At 47.7% G+C, this 26018-nt stretch overlaps 1 protein-coding gene across 3 annotated transcripts; it reads right to left on the bottom strand.

Annotated features, from left to right (window-relative positions):
- Positions 1 to 2390: 2390 nt before the first annotated feature.
- Positions 2391 to 10062, bottom strand: Slc35c1 (solute carrier family 35 member C1). 3 transcript variants are annotated; one of them, XM_028778610.1, is made up of 3 exons: positions 9958 to 10062; positions 8218 to 8741; positions 2391 to 4443 (listed from the first exon to the last, which is right to left on the bottom strand). In XM_028778610.1, the coding sequence occupies exons 2-3, from the start codon at positions 8708 to 8710 to the stop codon at positions 3884 to 3886; spliced, it is 1053 nt and encodes a 350-aa protein (XP_028634443.1). In that variant the 5' UTR covers positions 8711 to 8741; positions 9958 to 10062; the 3' UTR covers positions 2391 to 3883. The 3 variants fall into 3 exon arrangements, with proteins under 3 accessions (XP_028634443.1, XP_028634442.1, XP_028634441.1); XM_028778609.1 differs by having other exon boundaries at positions 9793 to 10022; XM_028778608.1 differs by lacking the exon at positions 9958 to 10062 and having other exon boundaries at positions 8218 to 9373.
- Positions 10063 to 26018: the final 15956 nt, after the last annotated feature.

Here is a 26018-nt window from a genome sequence, read left to right as displayed (position 1 = left end):
GTCCTGAGTTTGCCACCCAGATGAGAGCACATGAGGATGATTTGGTTACAGTTTGCTATGGCAACGGGGTTGACCACAGTTGTACAGTTGCTACAGTACCTGGTAAAGGCTGGAAGGCAGGCAGAGGAGGGGAGAGGACTGCCGGGAAGACAAAGGGGAGACTTCAGGGTACCATCCGTGGACAAGTAGAACAGGAGGCATTAGCAGCAAGCTAACTAAAGGTGTGCAGGCTAGGAGGTTGCAGGATCCGGCTTGGAAATGTTGATGGTGGAGGCAGAGCTAGGAAGGAGACTGTCCTGGGTCAATACTGCAGAGGTGGTTGGCTTCGGGGCCCTGATAGCTGCCAAGGGTGTGGGTCAGAGCTCTACAGCCATTGATGATTCAGACATTGTCTTTGTGTTCATGAGGAGTCTCAGAGTGTAGAGAGGGAGTCTGCTCTGTGCTGTGAGCTATGCTAACCCCTCTGTACTAAGGAGGCTTCTTCTGTGACATGGAGATATTACCATTATCAGAGACATGAATATACTTTTGTGTTTAGACTAGTGTCTGGCATGTGCTAAGCATGCCACAGACTTTACTAATCATTACCATTTGCATGTGTGTGTGTGTACACATGTGTGCATATGGATGTTAGGAGTCAACCTTAGGGTTCATCCAATAGGTTCTTTTTTTTTTTTTTTAAGAGAAGTTTCTTTACTAGGGCCTGGTGTGCCAATAAGGCTATGCTGGCTGGCCAGGGATCTACTGACCTCTGCCTCCCCTGTGCTGGGATTACAGGTGTGTGCCTCTACGCCTTTTTTATTTTTATTTTTTAAAGTGGTGTCTTATAGAAAAGTAATTGATTAAATAAATTAAAGATGGGGTGGATAACTCATTAGGCACAGTCCTTATGCAAGCATAAGGACACAAATTCAATCCTCAGAACCGACACAAAAGCAACCCTGTGGAAGGCACTTGGGTCAGGACCAGGGCACACCAGTCTGTTTTGGGCAGACGGTGATCTGCTCTGTGCTCTGAGAAACTTCCTTTAAGCTTTCTATGTCTTACTTTCCTCAGTTGCAAAGCAATGAAGTTTGGACAAGTTCAAGGGCAAAAAGTATCTTTGAACAAAGAAAGATCAAGACTGAAAAAAAAATAACCATTTTGGGGTCTCATTTTCTTAGCCCTCAGAACCTCCTACAGGCAGTATCTCAGGATGGTCCCTGGGCTGCTGTCCCAGCATCCTGTGAGGTAAAAGGCCCATTGCATGGCCTCTGAGCCAGTCACGCCCATCTACCAGGAGACACCCAGATGTGAGATCAGGTACTTCCGTGGGGGGCTTTGGCCGGTAGGAGCACCTGCTGCTGCAGGATCCCAGATTCTGGTTGCTGCCTTTTGTCAGTGGCTTTTTGGAGCCTACAATTCTATAAGGAGACCTAGTTTCCTTCAAATAACCCAGCCCATATCCCAGCCTAGTGTGTTAGGAATCTATTGATGTAGGCTGTTTCCCCACAATTTTGAGGCTTAGGATGACCTGCAATTTCTCTAGATGTGGGTTGGGTGGTTCTGCTGGCCTTAAGAGGGGTGCAAGGTGACAGCATTCCCATCTGCTGGGACAAGCTACTGACTTGGGGTGTGTGTCCTCCTCCGTGGGGCCTTCCTACTCAATGCTCACAGGTGTACACAGGAAGCAGAAACTTCCATCTAACATATCCCAGAAAGCCTCCTTGCCCTTGGCATTATCCCCATACCCCAACCCCACCATACTCTTCTGGTAGGAGTGACTGAATCACAGGGTCAGCATTGAGTCAAGGACCCAATACACGTGGGTGTCCCATTCATATGACCTTCCAGTGTGAACTGAAACCTCTGAAGCTGGGAGCTGTAACAGTACTCCTCCCTCAAGCAGTTTACTCAGGTATTGGTCATACAGTGAGCAGGCTAACATAGCTTTGACCTTCTTGCGCTCCAGGTTGAGGGAGCAGGCACTCTTCTGAGCATCCACTGTGTGACAGACCCTGTAGCAGGTGGTAATCCAGGTGCTGCAGGAGGCTCTCCCTCTGAATTTTGCTGCTACTTCCTCATGAGCCTCTCTGAACTTCAGTATCCTCATCTGTAAAATGGGGTGTCAGTGATGGCTCCCATCCCACACAATTGGAATGACAGTGAAGATGAGGGAAGGGTGGACAGCCTCAGCACCATGTCTGCCCTCAGTAAACACACAGCCAGTGGCAGCTAGTACTGATGGAAACTTGCATTCTGGACACCCACTTCCCAGAGTAGGTATTTGGAAAATCTGTGTCCTAAGAGACTCCAGGACCAGAAGGCTGCTTGTTGTAGCTGGGTCCCCACAGACTTGAGTTTTAGATCCCTACTGGGTCCTGTGTCTCTCAGTCCATACACACATGCTATATCTTGTTGGTTCATTTTATTTTATTTTATTTTGTTTTTTTTTTTTTATTAAATCAGATACAACTCAGGGCATCAGGCCCCACCAACTTCATTAGAACCTGTGGGAAGTGGGAATCAAAGGCTGGACATGGTTTCCCCATCTTTTCATGAAATGGACAAAGACATCAAACATTACCCCAAGGAAATGGGGGTATAAAAGGCCAAACAGAAGGGACTAGGACAGTGACAGCTACCCTGAGGTTAGGAGGGTGTGGTGCTGGGGTGTTATGGTCTGAGTGTTTCTGTCCCCAAATTCATTGTGGACTCATGTTGAAGGCTTTGGGAGTGATTAGGTCATGGTATGGAGCCCTCATGGGGTTAGTGCTCCTATACAAGAGGCCTGAGGGAGTTCATCTGTGCCTCTACCATGTGAGGATGTGGGCAGAGGGGTTTCCTCTGAAACACTGGGTCTACGAGTACCTTGATGTGGGCTTTGCTGCTGCCCCCAGAACAGTTATAAACCAACCTCCACTGTTCTTGGCCACACGGTCTAGGCTATTTTGTGACAGGAGCCTGAAGGACTAACTCTGAGACTCAATGGGCTCCTTCAGCCCCAGCCTCAGAGAACATAAGTGTCTCTTACCACCATGAGGGGCTTGGGGACCTGAGCACATGGGAACAGAGGCTATGAGTGGACCCTACTTCCTGACTGCAGATGGAGGAGTCGGAGGATGCTTACAGGGGAAAAGGGAGTACAGAAAGAGGGTACAGCCAGGTAGCTGGGCCAGGTGTTAGAGAACAGGATGGCAGCCCCTTTGGGCCAAGAGAAGCCAGACAGGAAAAGCCAGGGTTAGGGGCTGTAGAGGCAATCATGACTCTACTTAATCTGTAAAATGTGTGGCTCCCCCTGTCCTAAAGCTGCAAATATGGAGTGTCGAGGTGAGTGTTTTCTCGTCAGACACCGTGGGTGCAGCTCCCACAGGTCTGCCGTACCCTCCACACAGAAGAGGGCAGAATGTCCATGTCCTCTCTTGGCTCCCAGCTGCCTCCAAAGGCGGTCTGGAGCGTTACTGATGTTAACAGCACCTGAGCTATTATGCTGCCTGCTCAGGGCCCCAGAGATGTGGGGTCGCTCAACTCCCTTCAACCAGCTATATGGTAGGGTCACAACCCATCTCCCTTGTGTAGATGTCATCAAGACGTCACTTCATCAGTCCAGTCCCCAAACAGTGCAGCTGGTCCCAACTGCAGAGGCGATATGGAGGTAGACAGGCCCCAGGAGGAGGCAGGAAGGGTGCCACTCCTAGTAGGGCTTTCCCAAGACAAGAAGATCGGGCAGACAGGAGATTTGGCAGCTTTCTGACATTACCAGGAAAGAACCTGGCTCCTCTAAGATCATTTTCTGAGGAGGATGTAAACAATATTGCTCAGGGCCATACCCAGTTGGCTCTCTGGGAAGCCTTCAGTGCTGGGTAGGCCCCACCTGAGCTCAGCCGTGGATCCCTGAAGGAGCTCACACCCCGATAGCACTCTTCTCGCTGTCCTTGGAGCTGGGGTCCTCCTGGGTCTTCTGCATCTCCCAGCCCCTGACCCAGGTGTAGGCGGAGGAGCCACCCAGCACCATCAAGTTGCTTGTCCACCACAGGAAGCTCTTAATCTCTTCGTAGTAGAGCACAGCCAGTACTGTCTGTGCACAGGCCTTGGCCGTGCCTGACACATTATGGGTCAGGGGACTGGTGAATTTGATCTGCAGTCCTGTCACATAGCCGATGGCAAAGCCAAACAGGCCACCCAGCGTCATCATGACCCAGAAGTGGGCACTGTTCAGATGCGCAAAGGTCAGGAGGGCGTGGAGCTCACCCAGCACGACCATGAGGGGCAAGAAGAGCACACAGGCGTTGACATTGTTATAGAAGGTTAGGCGCCAGATACTATGGTCTACCGCAGGGAGCACCTTCTTGGTATAGATGGCATTGAGTGAGACACAGAGGCTGGCCAGCACCCCGAAGATGGTGCCCGTCAGGGACAGGGTGCCCTCAGCTCCCTCTTGGTCTATACCCAGCCAGAAACCACCTGCAACAGAGACAGAAGAGTAACAAGGTTAGGAAGGATGAGGACAGAATGGGGAGGGACAGGACTCTGATGCCACAGTTCTGACTGTTCCATGGCCCTTACCTCATCATCAACACATACAAAGTCTAATCTCGGCACTAAATGGGCTGAGAGTGGAGCTCAGAATGAAAGCCTGTCTTCCCCCTCTGTTGGGGGATCAGTACTGTATATTCAGCTGCTGATTTTTGGGCCCAGACATCTGGCTACAGTACAGGTGACAGGCAAGAATCTTGAGGGTCAAGCATCTCCAGTCTCAATGTTATGTGAAAACTTTTCCATCATCTCTGATTGGCTAATAAAGAGCCAATCAGCCTATGACTGGGCAGGAGAGGACAGTACAGCTGGAACATCAGATCTCAGTGAGAGGGTCCCAGGTAGAGAGAGGGGAGCAGAAAGAGAAGAAATGTGTGGAGAGACCAGGCGGATTCGCCACGAGGACACTCAGGGAGCAGAGAGAGCCAGAGAAAGACTCACATGGCAGTAATGAGGCATCCATCTGGGCAGTAGCAGCTTAGAGAGTTAGAATAGTTCAGAACCTGTCCAGCATAGTGCCAGCAGCTTGTTAATAAAAATACCAGGTTTCTGTGTCTTTTATTTGGGAGCTATATGGGCTAAAGTGGGTATAGAAATACTCTGCAGATAAAGGGAGCAAAGGGGGGGCATAACCCTCCCCCAAATTATACCAATACCCCTCCACATTCCCCCAGGCAGAACCTAGCAGTGGGGGAATGTGTAAAGACAGATGTGACCCTGCCAACTCTCTAATTACAATTGTAATCACTGTAATGAGGGCTATAAAATAGCACAGGGGCCTGATGGTCTGGGGGGTGGGAGTGGGGCACCGCTCTAAAGGAAGAGGGTTAGTAAAGTGACCTGAGGCACTAAAAAGGAACAGGGCTCTAAGACTTGGTTCTGGCTCCCTTGGTGTCATTAGGTCACAGCTGCTCATGGCCTGATGTTGCTTACAGTCAATCCAGGACTCTACCCACTCTCGGGTCACCCTCTGCTCAAAGAACCTACACAGTGGTTCCCTAGGCCACAGCGCTGGGCTTCCTGCATCTGGCCAGCACTTCCTTTGTCACATGATAACCTCAAACCATCTTCTTAGCTTCCCTTTCTCTGTATATCCACAGAGCTCTGTGTATCTGCATCTTTCCTGCAGGCCCTGACTGGTATGTGCCTTCTTGTGGTTTGTAGGTGCCTGCTCATGGCTGGCAGACGCCTGCTTGTGGCAACACTAGGGTCTCTTTATTTAGACCCTGTACTCCCACAAGGCAGAGGTTTACTGCCGCTGCAGGAATCAGCAACATGGAATAGCAGGACCAGCACAGGCATCAGAGCAATCAAGCCTCTGACTGCTCTGTGATTTTGAAGCTAAGCTGCTTGGGAGAAGTTACTTAACCTCTCTGAGTTCCAATTTCCTTCATCTGTAAAAATTGGAGCCATGCTCTTGCTCCCATGTTAACCAATCTATTCTCTGTCTCTGACTAAAACCATCTTCCTCCAGTGGATATTTCCTCTGTGACTCCCAACTGTCTCAGGAGACACTGCAGTCAAAGGTGTGTTCCCAGCCTGTACTACTCGGGCAGTCTCACGCCAGCAAGGATTTCTCAGCAAGGCCTGCTCAGATTATCCCTCACGCTCCCTGCTCCCTCTAGATACCCACGGCCCTTAGCATCTAGTGTAACTATTGTTTCTGTTATCAACATCAACACCAGGAGCGAGGACCCCACCCTACCTTTCTCAAGCTTGTACCCTAAAACTCGATACAGGGCCTGGAAAATACTTGGCCACAAGTTAATAGCTGCTCAATGGATGATGACCTCATGGAGACTTGCTATGCTACAAGTCTTAGAGAAGCTGCAAAGAGGCAAAGTGCTGCTCCCCAAGCCCTGGGTGCCTCGGACTTGGGGGCAGGGCCAGCCTGGGCAACATATCAAGATGCTATCTCAGAACAAGGGCACAAGCCTCTCCAGCATCATAGGCACTTGGCTCAGCAGAGCCCACTGTGGGTTTCCCTGTGCAGCCAGAGCACCCCATGCCTCCTGTTGGTTACCACTTGAGTTCAGAAGTGACTCCATTCTCAAGGTCCTAGACCCTGGAGGGGCTGTGAGCCCGAGAGGCTTTGCAAAGTGTGCATGTCTAGGAGGCCATGCCAGAGATGGACCTCCCTCACAGCAGGAAGGGAGGGGAGAGCCAATGGATGCGGCCAGTATTGAGGGCAGCAGAGAGCTCCACTTTCCCGTGCCACTTGGGCAGGCCGCCATGGCGCTCAGCTGCCTCACTATCAGCTACTTGTTACTTTGGGGACCCAAGCTCAGGTTCTCCAGCGACTGCCTGCATGTCAGTTCTGCCACTAGGAGGTTCATCCCCTCTAACATTGGCGGGGCTGATGGACTGAAGTGGGACCCAGGGTAGCTTGTGGGACGGAGAGGAAGGGAGGAGTTCCAGCTCTCTTAGGGCATATATGTGAGGGCAGTGGGAGGGGTACAGGCAGTGCTGACGGCTTTCTACCTGACCTCTCTCTGGCCCAGATCTCTTACCCCTGGATCCAGGAGCTGCCCAACCAGGGGAACGTTTCTAGGGAAGATGGTACAGGCTGGCCTGGTCCCTACATCTAGAGCAACCAGCCTGGGCCTCAGAGACACCAGGGACATCTAAGTAGGCCAAACAAGACAAACTAAAACCAGAACAGGTACAAATGAAGAATGCTTTCTGTTCATCCAGGTCTCTGAGGGAAAAGACGCCCTGGTCTCTGTAACCCAGCAGCCACTAAATTCATTCAAAGTGGCAAACATGTTCTCTAACACGAGCTGTCCAAGCCAAGAGCCCCTAGCTACATGTGACTGCCGGGCACTGAAAAGACGGTTGCAGAATCAGGATATAGCAGCTGCAGCTGAGGAACTGGATGTTTCAGAGTTCCTGGGCTTTCACTTAAAAGCACATCTGGCCTGTAGTTAGTATTGGTTTGCATCATGCTAACTCCCAACGGACAGGAGCAAGGCAGACTGGCTTGAAACACAGGCCAGGGAGTGTGGCCAACACGGGACTGCATCCCAGACTATCTGCTTCTCAGTTGTGGGGCTGTGGCAGGGAGCACAGTCTCTCTGAGCTGCAGTTTCACAGAGATGCCGCCACTCAGAGGGCTCATGGGTACATATAGGGGATGCTACATGTGTAATGATCAGCCCAACATTCCTGTTAGTAATTATTTATGGTCATATCTGAAAAGGTAGTTAAAGCCTCTTAAAGCACACACGTTTGGGCCATTGAAATGGCTCAGTGGGTAGAGGTACTTGTGCCAATCATGAGTTCGTCTTTGACCTCTTGAGAAGAACAGTGGCGTGGCGGTCAAGAGTGTGATCTATGGAGGTAACTGCTTCTGTTCAAATCCCAGCTCTGCCAGTGATTAGCTGTGTGATCCCAGTTACTCAGCTTCTCTGTACCTCGGGTTTCTCTCTGTAAAATGCAGCTATATTTTACCTTGTAATGGGGATCAGTTAAGTTAACATGGAGCAAACGCTTAGCTTTGCCTAGCTGGCTTTGTTGTAGTGTCTGCTAACATTATTATTTTCACCTTGGCTGGATCCCTAACTTATGGAGTCACAGTAAGGAAATTATTTGTTCTCTACAGGTCTCTTCTTATGATTGGTGATGGCAAGAGACCTAGGACACATAACGTGCAATGTGTTGATCTTTACGGTTCCTGCTCCCCAGCCCCCCAGCCCCACTCACCAATGATGACGCCGCAGGTGAGCAGGGCATAGAAGGATGTGGTCTGTTTGAGCAGCAGGTAGGAGAGAAGCACATTGAACACGGTGGTGAGCGAGCGTCCCACGTTGTAGAAGGCCACCCCGACGTACTTGAGGCAGAGGTTATTGAAGGTTATCATGCCGATAAAGACCACGGACAGCGGCAGCACACTTCGGGCCACCTTGAGGTCCAGGTTTAGGGTGGGGAAGTCTACCGTGCCAGGGCAGCAGGTGGCCAGAGTGCTGAGGCCCTTACACAGCAGCGAGGTCACCAGGCATTGGTAGAAGGTGACAAAGATGGGGGTATCCAGCTGCAGGGAGGGGCTGTCCAGCAGGTACTTGTTGAGGAATACCATGGAGATGGAGGTGACCCAGTAGAGAGAGACCACCAGCGCGATCTGCAGAGCCCGGAGCAGAAAAGGCTTGTTTCCGCTGTCTGCATCCTCGGAGACAGCAGAGGCTCCAGTCAGCGCCATGCGCAGGATCCTGGACCGCTTCAGAGGGGCCCTGTTCATGGTGGCAGAAGAGATGGATCACTTCACGGCCAGAAGCATTCCCTGAACTACAGGGCTTCAAGCTGTTAGGGCCTGTGGCTGCAGCCTTCAACTGTCACATGGGATGATCTATCGGTCCCCTCCTTCTTGGATGAAGTTCTGCTTCCGGATTTGCCATGGTGCACCGCTCCTCATCTTGCTCGCTCCCGGGGCGGGGGGCGGGGGTGGGGTGGGGTTGGGGTCATGAAACAAGACCCAGGGAAGGGAGAAGGGGCCTAACTAAGGATGCGGGCCTTGACAGCCATGGCCATCTTGACGACAGGGGACGTGTGAGTCGCAGGGAGAAAGGAAGCGAGAGAGCTACAGAAGGGCAGAGCAGAGGAGAAAATAACCGGACGCGGACCACGTGGGAAGCGGTGAGCGGGAAGCCCCCGGAAACCCCCGCTGAGCCGAAGGGAGGGTGCTGCAGAGAGACACGGACAGGGTGCGCCTCGAGGGACACGGACAGGGGCCTGACCGGAGAACGGCTCCGGCTGCCACGAGCCGAATCCAAGTTCCGGCTCATCAGCGCCAGTCCCCGGCCACTCACCGAGCGGGGCTGTTCCGGCGCGCATTTCCTGACACGCCTACGAGCCGCCTTAAAGGGCCAGCTCGCCAGGCCTTTCCCACTTCCCGCGGCCGTCAGGAGCGCGCCGGCAAGTCTGCACCTGTGCCCAAACACCTGCCCTCTTCTTCCGGGAATCTCCGGAGACCAGGGAAGGGTTTTCAAGTGCTATAGCCTCTCCCATTTTCTGGAAGGTTCTGTCATTCTCCCCTCCACCCGCACTATCTGTGTTCCCCCCCCCCCCCGCATCTTCAGATCGACTAGACTCGTTCAGGTGCATCTTCACCATCTTCCCAGAAAATGGAATACCACCTTTCTGCTTCTGGAGACCCCCACACCAGCCCTTTGCGCCCGGCTCCCCACCGTTGCACCTCCCCGCTCCCGCGAGCTCAGACCACTCGGGAAGACCTTGTTGCAGTCCTCTCCTTTCTTCCTACCCCAATTTTCACCGCTTCCAGACCTAGTCAGGAGGACATGAAGTCCCGGAGATCCAAGCAGCACTTCCAGAGGCCAGAAGCCACGTCACCTCCTCCAGATAAAGTCCATTCTGGATGCTCAGACCAAAGCCTTTGAGTTTCTCGATGCTGTATCCCCTTCCCGGGGCCCTTTCCCTTCCAGAACGTACCGCCTGTCCACCCGACTGAACTCTGATGTCCTGGCCGATGCAGGGACCTGGCGTTCACTCCCGGCGGTGCCCTCGGGTGCACCTGCAGCACCGCCCTCGGCTGCACTTGCAGCTCAGCCCAAGCCGCGCCCCCAGCGCGACTTCCTGCTCGCTGTCCTCTGCGCCACGTCGGGCTCTGGGCGAGGTGGGGCAATTACCCCAGGAGCCCATCCAGAAGATCCCTTTTCTTTATCTAAGGCCAACACCGTCTCCCGCCCTCCGCCCCTGCTAGCCTGGGACTCCTTCATTCTGTAACCGTAGTTGGCGCGTCCCTTGACCAAGATGCATCTTTGGCCCTATGGGTCCAAGTCGGTGCTTCCAGAAGGGCGTGGTTGGCAGAACCGCCGAATGCCGCCACTCTCTAATGAGGGTACCCTTCCCAGTCTTGGGGATCAGGCTTGAGTGGGCTACTAGCTCCAGGTCTTTTATACTTGGGCATCTGGAAGGGCTGACTTTCCTCTGGTTTCTCCCTAGCACCATTGTTGGACAGGCAAGTTTGCCCTAGGCTGAGCTGGCTTTATTGTGGAAATGGCTAACTCAGTGGGTTCCAGACTTACTGCTTGTGTGGTTAGCTATAAAGATGTCGGGTTTAAAGTATTTCAATTACTTTTTATTAGTAGGGCCTGATGGTAAAAGGCTTGTAATCCCAATTGAGGTAGGAAGATCAAAAGTTCAAGGCTTGTCTGGGTCACAGGGTAAATTCAAGGCCAGCTTGGGCAACTTAGTGAGACTTGTCTCAAAAAGTGGGCTTGGGCAACACATACCAAGACACAGATAAAGGGTTGGGGATATAGTGCTACATAGCTCAGTGTTAGAATGCTTGCCTGGAATGCACAAGGTCCTGGGTTCAATTCCCAGAACAGCAAGGGAAAAGGGGGTGGGGAATCAGAACTATTTGTCAAAATGGAAAATTGAAGCACATTTAGCTATAGATCTGCTGGTTTTAATGGACAGCTCTCCACTAGGATAGGAGAGACACTGGTTGTCCCTCTCAGAGTACATTGGTGGGGGAGTACCCCATGTGTGCCTGATCAGGAGCTGCATGTGATATAGCTAAGCAAAAGTATTAAAGTGTTTTTGAGAACACTGTCTTATCCACAGAATTCTGTCCTTCAGGAGAGGCTTTTAAGATACTCTGTCAGGCCTGCTCCTGGAAGAGGGAGCCCTCACAGATAACATTGCTCAAAGGACTTCTTATGCCCAGGTCACACAGGAGTCAGGACTCCAGGCATAATTCATCAGCCGTCTTACTAATCTCTTTTGGAGCATTTTCCAGAAAGGAGTTTGTTACAGGTGGCCTAGATGATTATGTTGAAATTCCTGGGTGTCAGCCAGGGAGAGACCAAACCAGGAGAATGAGGGAGCCACTCCCTGCTCATCAGTGTCCTCTCACTGTCCTTTCTCAGGAGCTCACATTCAAGCACCAGCAGGATAACACGGGATTGAACAATAAGAAGAAATTTATTAACAACCATTTGCCTTTGTGTGTGTGTGTGTGTGTAATATCCCGACTCAAGTAAGCTGGCATTGGTCTTCAAGAGAAACTGGTATGTTTTGACATTATTGCTTGAAGTTGCTGTTTGATTGTGTGGTATTCAGCCCAATTGACAGTGTGATTGTTTCATTCTTGGTGAGTGCAAAGTCAGTAAGCTCAACCTGGAAATTAAAGTGTGAAGATAGAGGGCAGGTGGGCCATGGCTATCATGCCAGTGAAGGTTTAGGTAGGAGGATGGTTAGTTTTAAGCCAACTTGGGCTACATAGCAAGTCTCAGGCCAACCTGGGTTACATAGTAAGAACCTGCCTCAAAAACAAAGCAACAGGGTTAGAAAGGTGGCTCAGTGGGTAAGGGTACTTTCTCTGTAAGCGTGAGGGTGCCAGTGTGAATTCTCAGCTTGTGCATTAAAAGACTGGGCACAGTGTCTGTCTTTAATCACAGCTTTGGGAGAAGGACACATACCATTGGGCCAACTGATGTCATGCATTAGTTCTTGTGTCTTGGGATCCTCGGGATGAACTGTCTTCACAGCTCCAGCCCAGCACGGTCCCCACTGCTTGACTCAGCTCCCAACTCACACTGCGGCACGTCTCGACTCAGTCTGTGCATTGTCTCACATAAACCAGCTTTAAAGTTGGGCATAAGATATGGGGTTCTTTATAAGAGTTTTCTGGGGCTGGGGAGAAGTCTGCCTTTTGCTGGTATTTTGTCAGATACTACAACTTATCTACTTCAGAAAGATTTGCAAGTTTTTCTGTAAAGGATCAGAGAGCAAACATTTTAAACTTTGGATACTAGATAGTTTCTTAATATGACTCAACACTATTTTAGTATTGTAAACAAATGGGCACAGCTGCATTTCAATAAAACTTTATTTATAAAAGCAAGCAGTAAGCCACCTTTGGCTTACAGGCTGCAGTTTTCTTCCTATATTACTTTATTTTTCTTCTTTATATTGCTAATATTACCCATATTTTGAAAGTCATTGTGCTCATCTGAACTACTTATTTCTAGACTCTCTTGCAGCTAGAGGTGACCGACCATGTGTTGTTATGCTTTTGGACAATGAGTTGAACTGTTGGCTTTATTGCTTCCTCTCCCCCTTTCTGCCTACAGTGCAAAACTGAGGTCTGGAAGTATCTTCCTGTGACCACAAATTACAGGACAGCTTGAGGAAAGCCAAGGATGACAGATCAGAGCATGGAGAAATACTGAACCCTCAGAGTTTGCCTAAACTCTCTTCTTTGCTCTGAACTGCCTTCAGTTTATTGTAGGAGATAGATATCTCTATCAGTTAAAGCCATTATGGGGACAATAGTCTTTTCTTTTCTTTAGCCAAACAGAGGTGGTCCTCACACCTCGTAAGGGTGAAATCAACTCACCCTTAGTTTTCTGCTTGCTCTCCTAGGTCCCTGGATGGTGTAGTTTGGATGTCCTTTGTCCCTCAAAGTCTATGCATTTGAGGTTTGTCCCCTAGTATGACAATAAGGAAAGTGGTGGGGCCTTGGAAAAGTGGAGCCTGCTGGGGCATTCTTGGGTCCTTAGAAGGGATTTAGGTAGTTTTCATGGACTCCCTCACCTCAGGCAGCTCTTCAGAGGGCGTTGTGAGAAAAGCTTGAACCTGGCCCCACCCAGCTCTCTTTCTTCCTGTTTTACACTGGGGACAAGAAGTCTTTATGCTCTGTGTGTGCTCTTGCTCTGGCCACTTTCATTAGGGCCAGATGCCACACCCTTGGCCCGCTAAGCTGGCAGGTGAAGAAACTTGTTAGGTTTATTAGTAGCTGCAGCAGGCAGTTAGCTGCATCAGACTTTAGACATGCCAGGTCTAGGGAGTGTCCTGGTTTGGTGGTTTGACTAGGTTTGAACCCCATAGACTCATGTTTGAGTGCTTGGCCCACAGGGAGTGACACTTTAGGAGAGGTGGCCTTGTTGGAGGAAGTGTGTCACTGTGGGGGTGGGCTTTGAGGTTTCCTATGTTCAAGCGCTGCCCAGTGTGGAATGAAAGCCTCCTCCTGGGTGCCTTTGGATCAAGATGTAGAACTCTTGGCTCCTCCAGAACCATGTCTGCCTGGATGCTGCTATACTTCCTGCCATGATGATAATGGACTAAACCTCTGAACCTGTAAGCCAGCCTCGATTAAATATATAAGAGTTGCCTTGGTCATGGTGTCTCTTCACAGCAATGGAAACCCTAACTAAGACACCTGGCATTGCTGGTTCTTGTTCTACTACTGAAGGATGTGCCTGGGCCCAAGTTATCCCAATTCCTAGGATATCTGCCACAGGGACATGTTGGTAGTCCTGCAGCTGATCCACTGTCTGATCTTTTCCTCTAGCTCCACCATTCATTGGTTTTATCTCCCAGATCAGCTGCGAGCTCCCTAGTGGTTGGGAGTGTGCTGGGGACAGTGGTGACTAGCAGTTATTGGCACAGGTCACCCTGTGGCTTCAGCACTACACAGATTAACTCACATTGCCTCACCTTCTGGAAGATAAACCAAGGGACTAGGGTTATGGCTCAGTTGGTAGAGTGCTTGCCTAGAATGTGTGAAGCCCTGGGTTTGATCCCCAGCGCGACATAACACTGGACATAATGGTATGTACCACTAATCGGAGCATTTGAGAAGTGGAGGCAGTTTAAGGTCATCCTCAGCTACATAGTAAGTTCAGGCCAGCCTAGGTTACACAGATATTACAAAAAAGAAAATGAAGGGGGAGAAGCAGGAGAAGGAGGAAGAGGAGGAGGAGAAGAAGAAAAAGAAGGAAGAAAGAGAAAGAGAGAGAGAGAAAGAGAGAGAGAGAGAGAGAGAGAGAGAGAGAGAGAGAGAGAGAGAGAGAGAGAAAGGCCAACTATATAAGAGGAACTGAGATGCAGAGAGGTAAAATAACCTTCCTATGACCTTCCTAGGATTCTGAAAACTTACAAAAGACAGGGCTGGGATTTGAACTTGGGCAATCATTTACTAACTAAACTGCTAGTATTCTTCTACCCCTCTTAGTGTATAGTACTGTGCACCTCAGGCATCTCCTTCCTCCTCTTCCCTCCCACTTCTCCCCCTCCCTTCTCCCTCCCCCTCCCTTCCTCCTTTCTTAACCCTCCTTCCCCTCCATCCTTCCTTCCTGTACTGGGGATTGAACCCTGGGCCTCATGCATGTTGGGCAGGTGCTCTACCACTGAACTATATTTATACCACACCCCTCCCTCATTTTTTTCCTTTTAAAATTTTGAGACAGGATTTTATTGTCATCTAGGTTGGCTTTGAACTCACCCTGTAGCATAGATGGTCTTGAACCTGTGATCCTTCTGCCTCAGTCTCCTAGTAGCCACAATTATACTTATATTACCAGGCTCAGGCATAGCATTTTCACGTGTTGGAAAAACTGCTCAGAACCTTAGGGACTGTTTGTGCTACCCCCTAACCCCCAGACATCACAGAGTAGGGCATGGGTTCAGGAGTGAATTTCTCCAGAGCAATTTCTACAAAGAAAGAACTCAGCTTGTCTAACTGCTCCTAGCACTGCCAGGATCGTGACCTTTGCTCTAAGAGCGTGAGGGTAAGTTCTAGGAGTCTGTTGTTCTTTGGGACTTACCATGTTGGCCTGCACACAGTAGATCCACAGAAAGTGTGTAGTGAATCAATATGAGACAGACACTAAGGTTATTAGATATGTTTCAGCCCAACCAAGGGAGCTTTGGCATCTCTTACAGCCTGTAGCTTGCTCAGCACATCATAGATGCACAGTCTCAGAATGAAAGTAGAAATAGTCTTTCTACAGCCGTGGCTGGCTGAATTAAAATAAGCACATGCCAGTTCAAAGCAAGCCCTAAACCTCATGACTGGTTGTGGTGGTTTCAGTATGCTTGGCCCAGGCAATGGCACTATTAGGAGGCATGGCCTTGTTGGAGGAAGTGTGTCACTATGGGAGTGGGCTTTGAGAGGCCTTCTTCCTAGCTTCCCAGAAACCAGTTTTCTCCTGTTTGTCTTCAGAACAAGATGTAGAACTCTCAGCATCTTCTCCAGTACCCTGACTGCCTGGACGCTACCATGCTTCCTGCCTTGATGATAATGGACGGAACCTCTGAACCTGTAAGCCAGCCCCAATTAAATATTGTCCCTTATAAGAGTTGCCTTGGTCATGGTGTCTCTTCACAGCAATAAAATCCTAACTAAGATACTGGTGTCTTCATAAAGTGAAGCAGGTTTGGAGGTTGTCTTAGATAGGGTTCCTACTGTGTTAAAGAGAGACTATGACCATGACAATGCTTTGTTTTAAAAAATGGTTTTTCAAGACAAGGTTTCTCTGTGTAACAGAGCCTTGGCTGTCCTGGACTCACTTTGTAGATTTGGTTGGCCTGAAACTCAGAGAGAGCTGCCGGCCTTTGCATCCTAAGTACTGAGATTTAAAGTCATGAGCCATAAGGCCTGGCTGACCATGGCAACTCTTATAAGGGAAAACATTTAATTGGGGCTGGCTTCACAGGTTTGGTCCATTATCATCATGTTGCGAAGCCTGGGAGTGTGCAGGCAGACACAGTGCTGGAGAGGAGCTGAGAGTTCTACATCTTGATCCATAGGCAACAGAAAGAGACTGTGAGCCACACAGGGGTGTAGCTTGAACATATGAGACCTTAAAGCCCATCCCCACAGTGACACACTTCTCCAAAGGCCACACCTACTCCAACAAGGCCACATCTCCTAATAGTACCACTCCCTGTGGGCCAAGCATTCAAACACTCGAGTCTATGGGGGTCGTTCCTACTCAAACCACCATAGAGACAAAGGCATAGAAGTGATGTTCAAGCCAGAGGACACACAGAAGTGTCCATGATGGAAGTGAAAGTTTGCCTACAAGTTAAACTCCAGGGGCTTAGGAAGTAAGAGCATACACTGCTCTTACAGAGGACCTGACTTGGGTTCCCAGCACCTATATCTGATAGATGGCTTACAATGGCCTGTAATTCCAGCTCCCGAGAGCTTCTGGTCTATGCGGGCACCTGCACACTCACATGTATGCCCTCCCTACCCCCACTTAAAAATAAAAGTCTTAAACAAATTCCACTTAATAATAAACTGTCTATTTCAGTTTCCAATCTTTGGGAACTGCAACAGGTATCCTGAGACTCATATTCACACCTTAATAATGTCTACAACAGCACCACCCACCAAGGCAATCTGCTCCTGCAGTTGGGGTCCCTGGCACTGACCTGCCTGCTGACTCGTCTCGGTCGGTGGGTCCTTCTGTCATCCTCAGTTTCTACACCTCCACTGGAGGTTTGTACAGAGTGTTGACAATAGTTTACTTCCTGTAGTATCTGTGGCTATGAAGAATGGAATCTACCTCTAGGCTGTAGACATGCCCTTGTGTCTTTCCTTAAGGGTTAACCCAGTGACACAGGAACACCCCCAGGAAGGCCGGTTCACTTTAAGATCATGTGCTTTTCTTTTCCAAAAAACCTGCCCCCGAGTGCAGTCCCTGCCAGAAGTGTCACCACGAAGTCCCACTGGCTCTACCCCTATTCTGACCTGACCCAGAGAGGCAGAACTGCTCCCTTTTCTTCTATTCTGTCTTTTAAAAATTTATTTATTAGAGATTATACTGTAGTTACACCGTTTCCCCCATCTCTTTTCTCCTTTCAAACCTCTCACTGACCCTGATTCCTCTCAGATGCTGCCCGGCCTAAGTATGCTTTTAAACTCCCTGACACTGTGGGCCTCCTTACTCTTCTTATTCTACTGGCCAGAGCATTTCCTGAAGCTGCATGGGAAGAAGAACAGAGTTATGAGGTGGAGAGAACGGGTGTAGGCTGGTTAATCACGCAGTCAGATGTGTCCTGTGTTCAATTACTTTTTATATTTTCTGTCTTTGTTTGGCAGAATAGTATTTTAACATTAAACAAAAGAATTTAATTCCATTAGGCTTCTAATCACTCAAAACAGTGTTATTTGAGAATTATTCATATTTTATTATATCAATTGAAAGAAAAATGTCTATTTTGCCACCTAAAAGTTTTATAAGGAAGAAAAAAATCTGATTATTAAAATAGGATAGGATCCATGGGAAATTAATCCCAGGCAGCCATAATAAAGGATGTAAGAAAAAATCTTAGTTTTGTTTCTGCGAGAAAATACCCCGATAAAAAGCAGCTTTGAGGAGAAGGAGTTTATTTTAGCTCATGATTCCAGGTTCTTCCATCATTGTGGGGAAGCTGAGGCAGGGACTTGAGTTAGCTGGTCACGCCATCATGGGGGGGGAGGGAGGAAGGGAGGGAAGTACAGAGACAGAGAGGGAGGGAGGGAGGAAAGGGGAGGGAGAGAGAGAGAGAGAGAGAGAGAGAGAGAGAGAGAGAGAGAGAGCGAGCAAGCGAGCAGTGGGTAGTTCAGAAACCCGCACCAAGGAACCGAAGCTGCCATTCAGGTTTCTTTGATCACAGCGATAGGAAAAGAAACTAAGACTGACTTCAGCAGAGGGATTCAGTCTATGACATTAAGTCCTACAGTGATGGCTGGAGACTTCAATTACCTCAGTATCCACTTTCAGTAATGATAGAACATTAATTAATAGAACGGGAAATCACTGAGAACAAAGAAGACATCGAGACTATGGCAGAATATAACTATTATATTCCATATAATAGACATGTAACTAAGCATGTCTGACTTGTGTAGAAACTTCGCCGGATAACTCAACATAGACATTTTTCTCACACACATAGTGAACCTTAGGAAGGAACATGTGTTTGGACACAGGAGTGTAATAACTTTTCTTTGGGGAGTTTCTAAAGTTCCTTTTTCTGTCAAATAACTGCAGGATGTTTCTGTGTCTGCTTTAGCGCTAAGCAAAGACACAACTCTGGTATTTTATAAACAAGTTTCAAGCCTAAGCTGGGCAGGTTCTGAGCTACTGTAACCTGACTAGGCTCTAATACCCAGCCACATGTCTCTACTTCCCATCCGAGCCTTGCCCTGGCTCGCTCTGTCCATGTGTGTCTTCATGGCTACTCTTTCATGGAGACCTCGGGGCAAACCCTCCTGGCTCATCCATATGGTCTCTCCCTCTTTTTTCCCTGTGGTCCTTCTCTATTGTTTTATCTCTTTCTAGGACACCCTGACTGGGATCAGAAGTCCCGCCCTGTTCTCGTCTGCCCAGCTAATTGGCTGGTCAGCTATTTTATTTACCAATCAGAGGTGATGGAAGACAATTTTTACAAAACATAGAGATCAGAGATGGTTGATGATGCCATCTTCTGGACTGCAACCAGGTGTCTGGGCAAAGAAATCAGTATCTGAATACACAGTGCACAAAATCCCCAACACAGGAGTATATTTCCCAACCAAAATAGATAAATCTACAAATTAACAACTAGAAGAAAACTGGAACACGCACAAGCACACGGGATTAAGCAAAGGGACAAAGAAGTGATATGTGAATGTACAGCATCGGAGGGAAATTAAAGGGATATGACGAGTCAGAACTCACAGGATACAAGAAAAGCTGAGTTTAGAGGGGCTCATGGGCGCACATGGCAGGGAAACCACTAACTCTGTTTCAAAAACCAGCCCAGTAATTCCTCAAAAGCACAGTGTCGCATCTGCCTGGCTCTGGTGCTGGTGCCATGGCTGCTGGCATCATCGTGGTGAAGGGTGTGTGAAAACATGACGACAGACGTGGGGAGATGGAGCATCGGAGCTGAGGAAGGAACCAGGGAAGACATGGGGAGACAGGACATCGGAGATGGGGCTGGAGACAGGGAAGACAGACGTGGAGAGACGGGACATCAGAGATGGGGCTGGAGACAGGGAAGACAGACATGGGGAGACGGGACACCGGAGATGGGGAAGGAACCAGGATTGCTGTTATTTCTTATTATTTCTGTAAAGAAAAACTCTTTTTTAAAAAGGATGTATTTATCTATTAATTAATCAATTAGTTTAATCTGCATGGACAGCTGCATACTAGATCAACTTTTTTCTTCAAAGGTTTGTTTATTTGCTTATTTATTTATTTAATCTTCATGGATATCTGCACGTCAGAAGAAGGCATCAGATCCCATGACAGGCAGTTGCAAGCCACCATGCGAGTTTCGGAAATTGAACTCAGTACCTCTAGAAAATAGCCGAACCATCTCTCCAGCCCCAGGGTGGGTTGTTCTTACAACAACCCATTGTCAAGGAAGTTAAGCAGGGTCTCATGACAAAGTGGCTAATCTATTTTGAGGACAGTGTCTCATCTCTAGAGGCCTAATCACTTCCACTAGATCCAGCTTGTTCTACTATCTTGTCACTGACAGCCTGGGAAGGCAAACTCAAACAATATTCTATCTAGCACCACAGTACCTAGACCAGAACAATCTATAGGGGCAGGAGGTATACAAGCTTTTGCCTAGGAACTAGCCTGGAAGAAATGAGAAACCATCTAAATACATAGATAAAGGTCTTTTACCAGATGGTGAATCATTCTAAAGTGGCTGATGTTTGCTGATGTCTGAAAATATACCAAAAGCTATCAACTCGAATACTCTAAATGGACAGATAGTTTATGAAGGCTTTTTGCTTGGATGATGAACACATTCTAAAACAATTGTAGCGATGGGCTTAGAGCCCTAAGTACACTAAGAATCACTGAACAGTGGACTTTAAGTGGGTAAGCTCTACTGCGTGTGATTTATGTCTTAATAATGCTGTTTTTAAAAGCTATGGAAATTTATACGTGAGTTAAGCAAGGCTGCAGAATAGAAGATCAATACAAAAATCAATTGTATTTTTGTAAGTAGAAATGAACAAGTGGAAATTGAGGTTTTTAAAATGCACTACTTAAAATAGCAAACAACAATGAAAGGCAGCAAAATACCAGGAAGAAAACCCCACCCTGAAATGTTATGGGTAACTTTAACCAAACATGTGGAAGATCTACTGCTGAATTTTTCCTCCCTGAATGAGACAAAGGCCTAAGCAAGCATAAGCTATTCGTAGTTAAAGTGACTGTAAATAGTAAAGCTTTCAGTCTCCCCAATTTAATGCAAGATGAATATAACTGATCTCTCTCAATTCTACCAGTTTTGCTTTATATCTTTTAAGGCTTTGCTGTTTGGTACATATATGTTTATAGCTGTTTGTCTTCATCTTTACACTGTCACGTGGGAAAGAGGTTCGGATTTTAGCATGTGCATTTGGTGTGGGGAGACACAATCCAGCGATATCCCATTGTTGGGTAGGACATTCCACACCTCATCCATCCACTCATCCTCTGACTCCTGATTCTTCCAGTTTGGACCAGCTGAGAACAAAGCTATTGTAAACATTTCTACAGAGGTTTTTTGCCCTCCCATGGCTGTGTTTTCAGGTTATTAGGGTAAATGCTTAGGGGTGTTACTGCTGGTTTGTATGTATTGCATTTAGCTGTTTTCCAAATGATTCTCCATTTTCCACGAGGCAGTTCCAGCTGCTTCACGTTCCCACTAGCTTTTGGTGTTGTTGGGTTTTTGGATTGACCCATTCTAACATATCCTGTGTCTTAGTTCTTTTCAATTGCACTGACAAAACACTGTGACCAAGGTAACTTATTAAAGAGAACATTTAATTTGGGGTCTCACAGTTTTGGAGAGTTAGAGTCTATGGCTGTGGCAGGGAACATGGTGGCAGGTCGTCACGGAGCTGGATATAGTAGCTGAGAGCTTACATCTAATCAACAGACACAAGGGGGTGGAGAGAGAGACTGATTAACAAATGGTATGGGTTTTGAAACTTCAAAGCCCACTTCCTCCAACAAAGCCACACCTTCCAATCCTTTCCAGACAGTTCCACCAACTGGGGACCAAGCATTCAAATATATGGAGCCATTCTCATTTAAACCACCACACCTGTACTTTCTCTTTCTCGTTGCTATTCAACTCTGCACCTCTTTAATGATGCCAAGTGTTGATGTCAGGCTGTTTCTGGCCCAGCAAGACTCCATTCAAGTCCATTTTGAGGACAAAGGATGGCTGTGCACCTTGGTGGGGATATGAACAGAAGTATTGGTCTGGCACCACCTTGTGGCACAGACCCATAAACAGCTTATCCCTAAATGTACACAGCTATCAAGTAAATCAGAGCTAATGGGCATATTACAATCGTATCAGGAAAATGAAGCCTGAGAATTTATCAGACACACTGACTAAGGCAAAGGTGTAGCTGCTTCACCTGTATCCCATAAACACCTAATCCTGCAGAGGTGACACCCTGTAGTGATTTGAATATGCTTTGCCCTAGGGAGTGGTACTGTTAGGAGGTGTAGCCTTGTTGGAGGAAGTGTGTCACGGTGGGGTTGGGCTTTGTAGGTCTCCTCCTATGCTCAGGCTCCACATATTACAGAAAAGGACTTCCTTCTAGCTGCCCAAGGATGCCAGCTCCTCCTTGTTGCCTTTGAATCAAGGTGCAGAACTCTCTGGGCCAAGCATATTCAAACCATCTCACAGCCCCTCAGGGCTGAAAGACCCCCAGCTTAGCCAGCGTAGCTAAAGCAGTAGTAACGCCATTTCGCAAGGCTGGAAAAGTACTGGGCCCTGAGACGGATAAAGAACAGGTTGCCAAACAGGATATCTATGGACAGCACTTGACCTTAAGCCAGGAACAGATAAACACCAGGAAGGCGGTTGGAGACCCCCCAGTTCCCTGTTCCTGGAACCCGCCTTTGGCCCTGCGTTCCTGGAACCCGCCTTTGGCCCTGCATTCAACCGTAGCCTCATTTAAAGTATCCAATCAGGGTCCTGTAACTATGCTTCTCGCTTCTGTTGCCCGCTTCCCACTCAAAGACCTATAAAAACCTTAACCCCTAGACTCCCGAGGAGCAGACCTTTTCGGAGATTCTGACTCCCGGGTACCCGTGCGTACTGAATAAACCCTCTTGCTGTTGCATCCGAACCCTGGTCTCGGTCTTCCTTGGGTGCGGGTCTCCCTGGAGAAGGACACTCATTGAGTGGGGGGTCTTTCAAGGGCGGCATCTGACCTAGTGTATTCCTTAGGGATTGACAGGCAGAGAACTCCAGACTGTCCCGGGGGCTTCCTTTCAGCTACGTTGTCCCCATTGTTGATGCTGCTTCCAGCAGGCTCAGTTATCTCCCAGGCATACCCCACACTGCTGGGTCTCTCCTTGGACTCTGCTGCCAAGGCTGCTTCAACCCGTTGAGACATTCTGTAACGTGTGTGTGTGTGTGTGTGTACACATTATTATTAGTATTTAGATTGGAATAAATGAAGCTGTGTTTGATTCGGCTGGCTGTCAAGGGAAGTGGGAGTTACTTGACAAGCCCCAGCCAGCAAAACTGACATGGTCTGTGAATCTATTGTTATTTGACCCATTTTGGAAAGAAACAGGTGTGTCCATCTGTGCTTCTGCCCTGGTACATACATGACAACGAGGATGTATCTCACTGTGTTTATTTTTCACCCGTGTATCCATTTGGTGTGTGCCTGCTCAGATCTTGCATCTTGCACCCATTTTGAAATTGGACGGTTTATTTTTTTATTTTATTTTTTTTTGTTTTTGTTTTTGTTTTGTTTTTTTTTTTTTGAGACAGGGTTTCTCTGTGTAGTCCTGGCTGTCCTGGAACTTACTCTGTAGACCAGGCTGGCCTCGAACTCAGAAATCCGCCTGCCTCTGCCTCCCAAGTGCTGGGATTAAAGGCGTGCGCCACCACAGCCCGGCTAGGACGGTTTATTTTTATTGTGCGGTTATAATGGTTCTTTGTGTAATTTGAATGATAATCTTTGGCTAGGCATGTTTTACAAATATTTTTCCCACTTGTTTTGTCTTTTGTTTTTATTTTAGACAAGGTCTCACTCTATAGCTCTGGCTGGCTTCGAACTCACAGCAATCATCCTGGCTTAGCCTCCCGGGTGCTGGGATCACCGGAGTGAGCCACTCTGCCTTGTTTGCTTTCTTTTTTGATTGTCTTAACAGTACCATTTTCAGGGAATAAAGTTAAAAATTTTAATTGAAATCCAAATTTTTAATAAAATCCAAATGATCAAACTTGATTTCTTTCCATCTTCCTTTCTTGCTCTTTCTTTCTTTCTGTCTTTCTTCTTCTTTTTTCTTTTCTCTTTTGATTTTTTTTTAAGATAGGGTCTCACTATGTAGTTCTGACCTGGAACTTGCTCTGTAGACCAGGCTGGCCTCAATTCACAGAGATCTGTCTGTTTCTGCCTCTTGGGGGCTGAGATTAAAAGCTCCTATTTTTTTTTCACGGATCATGAAAAGTTTATGATTTGGCTTTGATGGGCAGGGCTTACTGTTGATCTTTCAGTTTCTGTGCAAGAGCCATCCCCAACCCATCAACTTAGGTGCAGGAGGAACCTGTGAATGTTCTCACAGACAGGCATTGGTGCGTGTCCAGAAGCAAGCTGACTGCTAGTGCAAAAGCAATCTGGATGGTCAGTGAGATGCAATGTCTTGCCTTTAGAGAAAGAAAAACAAAAGGCTAAAGCTACAGAATGCTTCTTGGAGTGGGAGTGGGGCAGCTGGACTCCCCACACACCCCTGGTGATGACAAAGTTGGCAAGCTGCCTGTCTCTGGCTCTCTATAGTTACCCACAGAAGGCCCTTCAGAAGGAGGTGGGTCAGTGCTTTGTGGTGTGTTCCTATGATGGAATGCCATGGGCTGCTACAATCAGGACATTCCTGCAGCTGAGCAGTATTGATAATCTAATGAGCACACCAGGGAATCAGCCAGAAATGCAGTTCCTTCAAACAGAGAGGTGGGTGGAACTCACAAATATCTCAGTGGGGCTGGAGAGATGGCTCAGTGGTTAGGGGCACAGGCTGCTCTCCCCTGGGACAGAGGGCACTGCATGCATGTGCTTCATAGACACACATATAGGGAAAACATTCATACATGTAAAAAACAGCGAAGTATTTTACTGACTGAAGGGAAACAAGACACCAAAAAGTACACATTTATACAGAATTCTAGAATAGACAAATATACAACCTTAGGTTGACTGGGGTGGCTGAGGCTGATTAACAAATGAATCAGGGAACTTTCTGGAGTAATGAAATGTTTCCTGCTTCATCATTTTCCATGTTAGTTACTGTCTTGGTTGTATTGTTATTGCATGGATAAATAAAAATTTCAGAGCTTCAAATCTACAGTTATGAACCTGTATGTAGTTAGGTTTCAGTAAGGCTGACATTTAAGAAAGGGAGTGGAGAAATAGCTCAGTGGTGAAGACTGATTTCTGTTCTTTCAGAGGACCAGAGTTTAGTTTCTAGCATTTAAGTCTGGCAGCTTAATCAAAACTCCAGCTCGGGGAACTCAACTCCTCTTATGTCCTCCTTGGGCACCGGCACTCACGTGTGCATACCCCCACAGATTCACATACATACACACAATTAAATTAAGTACATCTTTTTGTAAAAATTTGGTTGAGGGCCAGGGAGATGACTCAGTTGGCAAAGGACTCAGTTGTAAGGATGAGGGCTCAAGTTTGACCCCTAGATCCAGCGTAGAAGAGCTGAGCAAGGCTGTGCTTGCTTGTAACCCCAGCCCTGGGGACATACAGACAGAAGGACCCCTGGTTCTCACTGATTGGAAGTCTAGCCTGATTGTTGAGTCCCAAGCCAGTGAAGGACCTCGTTTCTAAAACCCAAGGCAGATGGCTCCTGAGAAACATGACATTGACCTTTGGCCCCATGCATGTGCGTGTGCATGTATATGTATACGTATATATATATGTATACACACACACACACACATATATATATATATATATATATACATATATATATATATATATGCTAGAGTATACACACATTCTCTCTCTCTCTCTCTCTCTCTCTCACACACACACACACACACACTCACACACATGTAGGCTAGTTCAAATAGAATTTTCTTACTATATCACTATGTATGTTTTAGGTTTTACTTCTTTCTCTACTTCCCACCTTCCCTTTAGACTTTTGGACTTTTAATAGAGATTGTTTCCCAGCGATTATGCATTTGTCTGGCAAAGCTGCTCCAAGCTTTTCTACACTTCATGTATCTTCAACAGGAATCTGACTGGAACGGCATGTTTAAAGCCATCAGTCCACAGCTTCACGAGCTCAGTGTGCCCTGGGGACAGTTCCCCACTTCCCTTGCATTTTGAAAGCAATTTTGTCTGCTTTCTCAGTTGTTTCATTTTAAAAATTCATTTTCAGTCATCCGTGCCCACTCTCCCTGTTTATCTATGCTTTCAAACTCCATGGATATTTATTTGTACTCTCTTAGAAGGAAGGACAAACTGACAGTTCACAGCCTTGACAAACAAACTGAGTGGGCAGGAGAGACAGAAAAGGAGTTAGGCCATTCAATCACAACAACAGAAACCTAGAGAGAATACCATACAAATAATAATAATGATAACCATCAGCACACAAATGCATGCAGACTGAACTTATAAAAGTCCCTAGATTCTGTCAGCAAGTCACTACGTGACCCTGGAAAGTTCAGGTTCAATCTCTGTCTCTCTGTCTCTCTGTCTCTCTGTCTCTCTGTCTCTCTGT

Source organism: Grammomys surdaster, unplaced genomic scaffold (genome assembly GCF_004785775.1).
Source record: "Grammomys surdaster isolate TR1022 unplaced genomic scaffold, NIH_TR_1.0 338, whole genome shotgun sequence".
NCBI classification, from domain to species: domain Eukaryota; kingdom Metazoa; phylum Chordata; class Mammalia; order Rodentia; family Muridae; genus Grammomys; species Grammomys surdaster.
The sequence above is the reverse complement of the archived record's forward strand: the minus strand, read 5'-3'. Positions and strand labels throughout refer to the sequence as shown.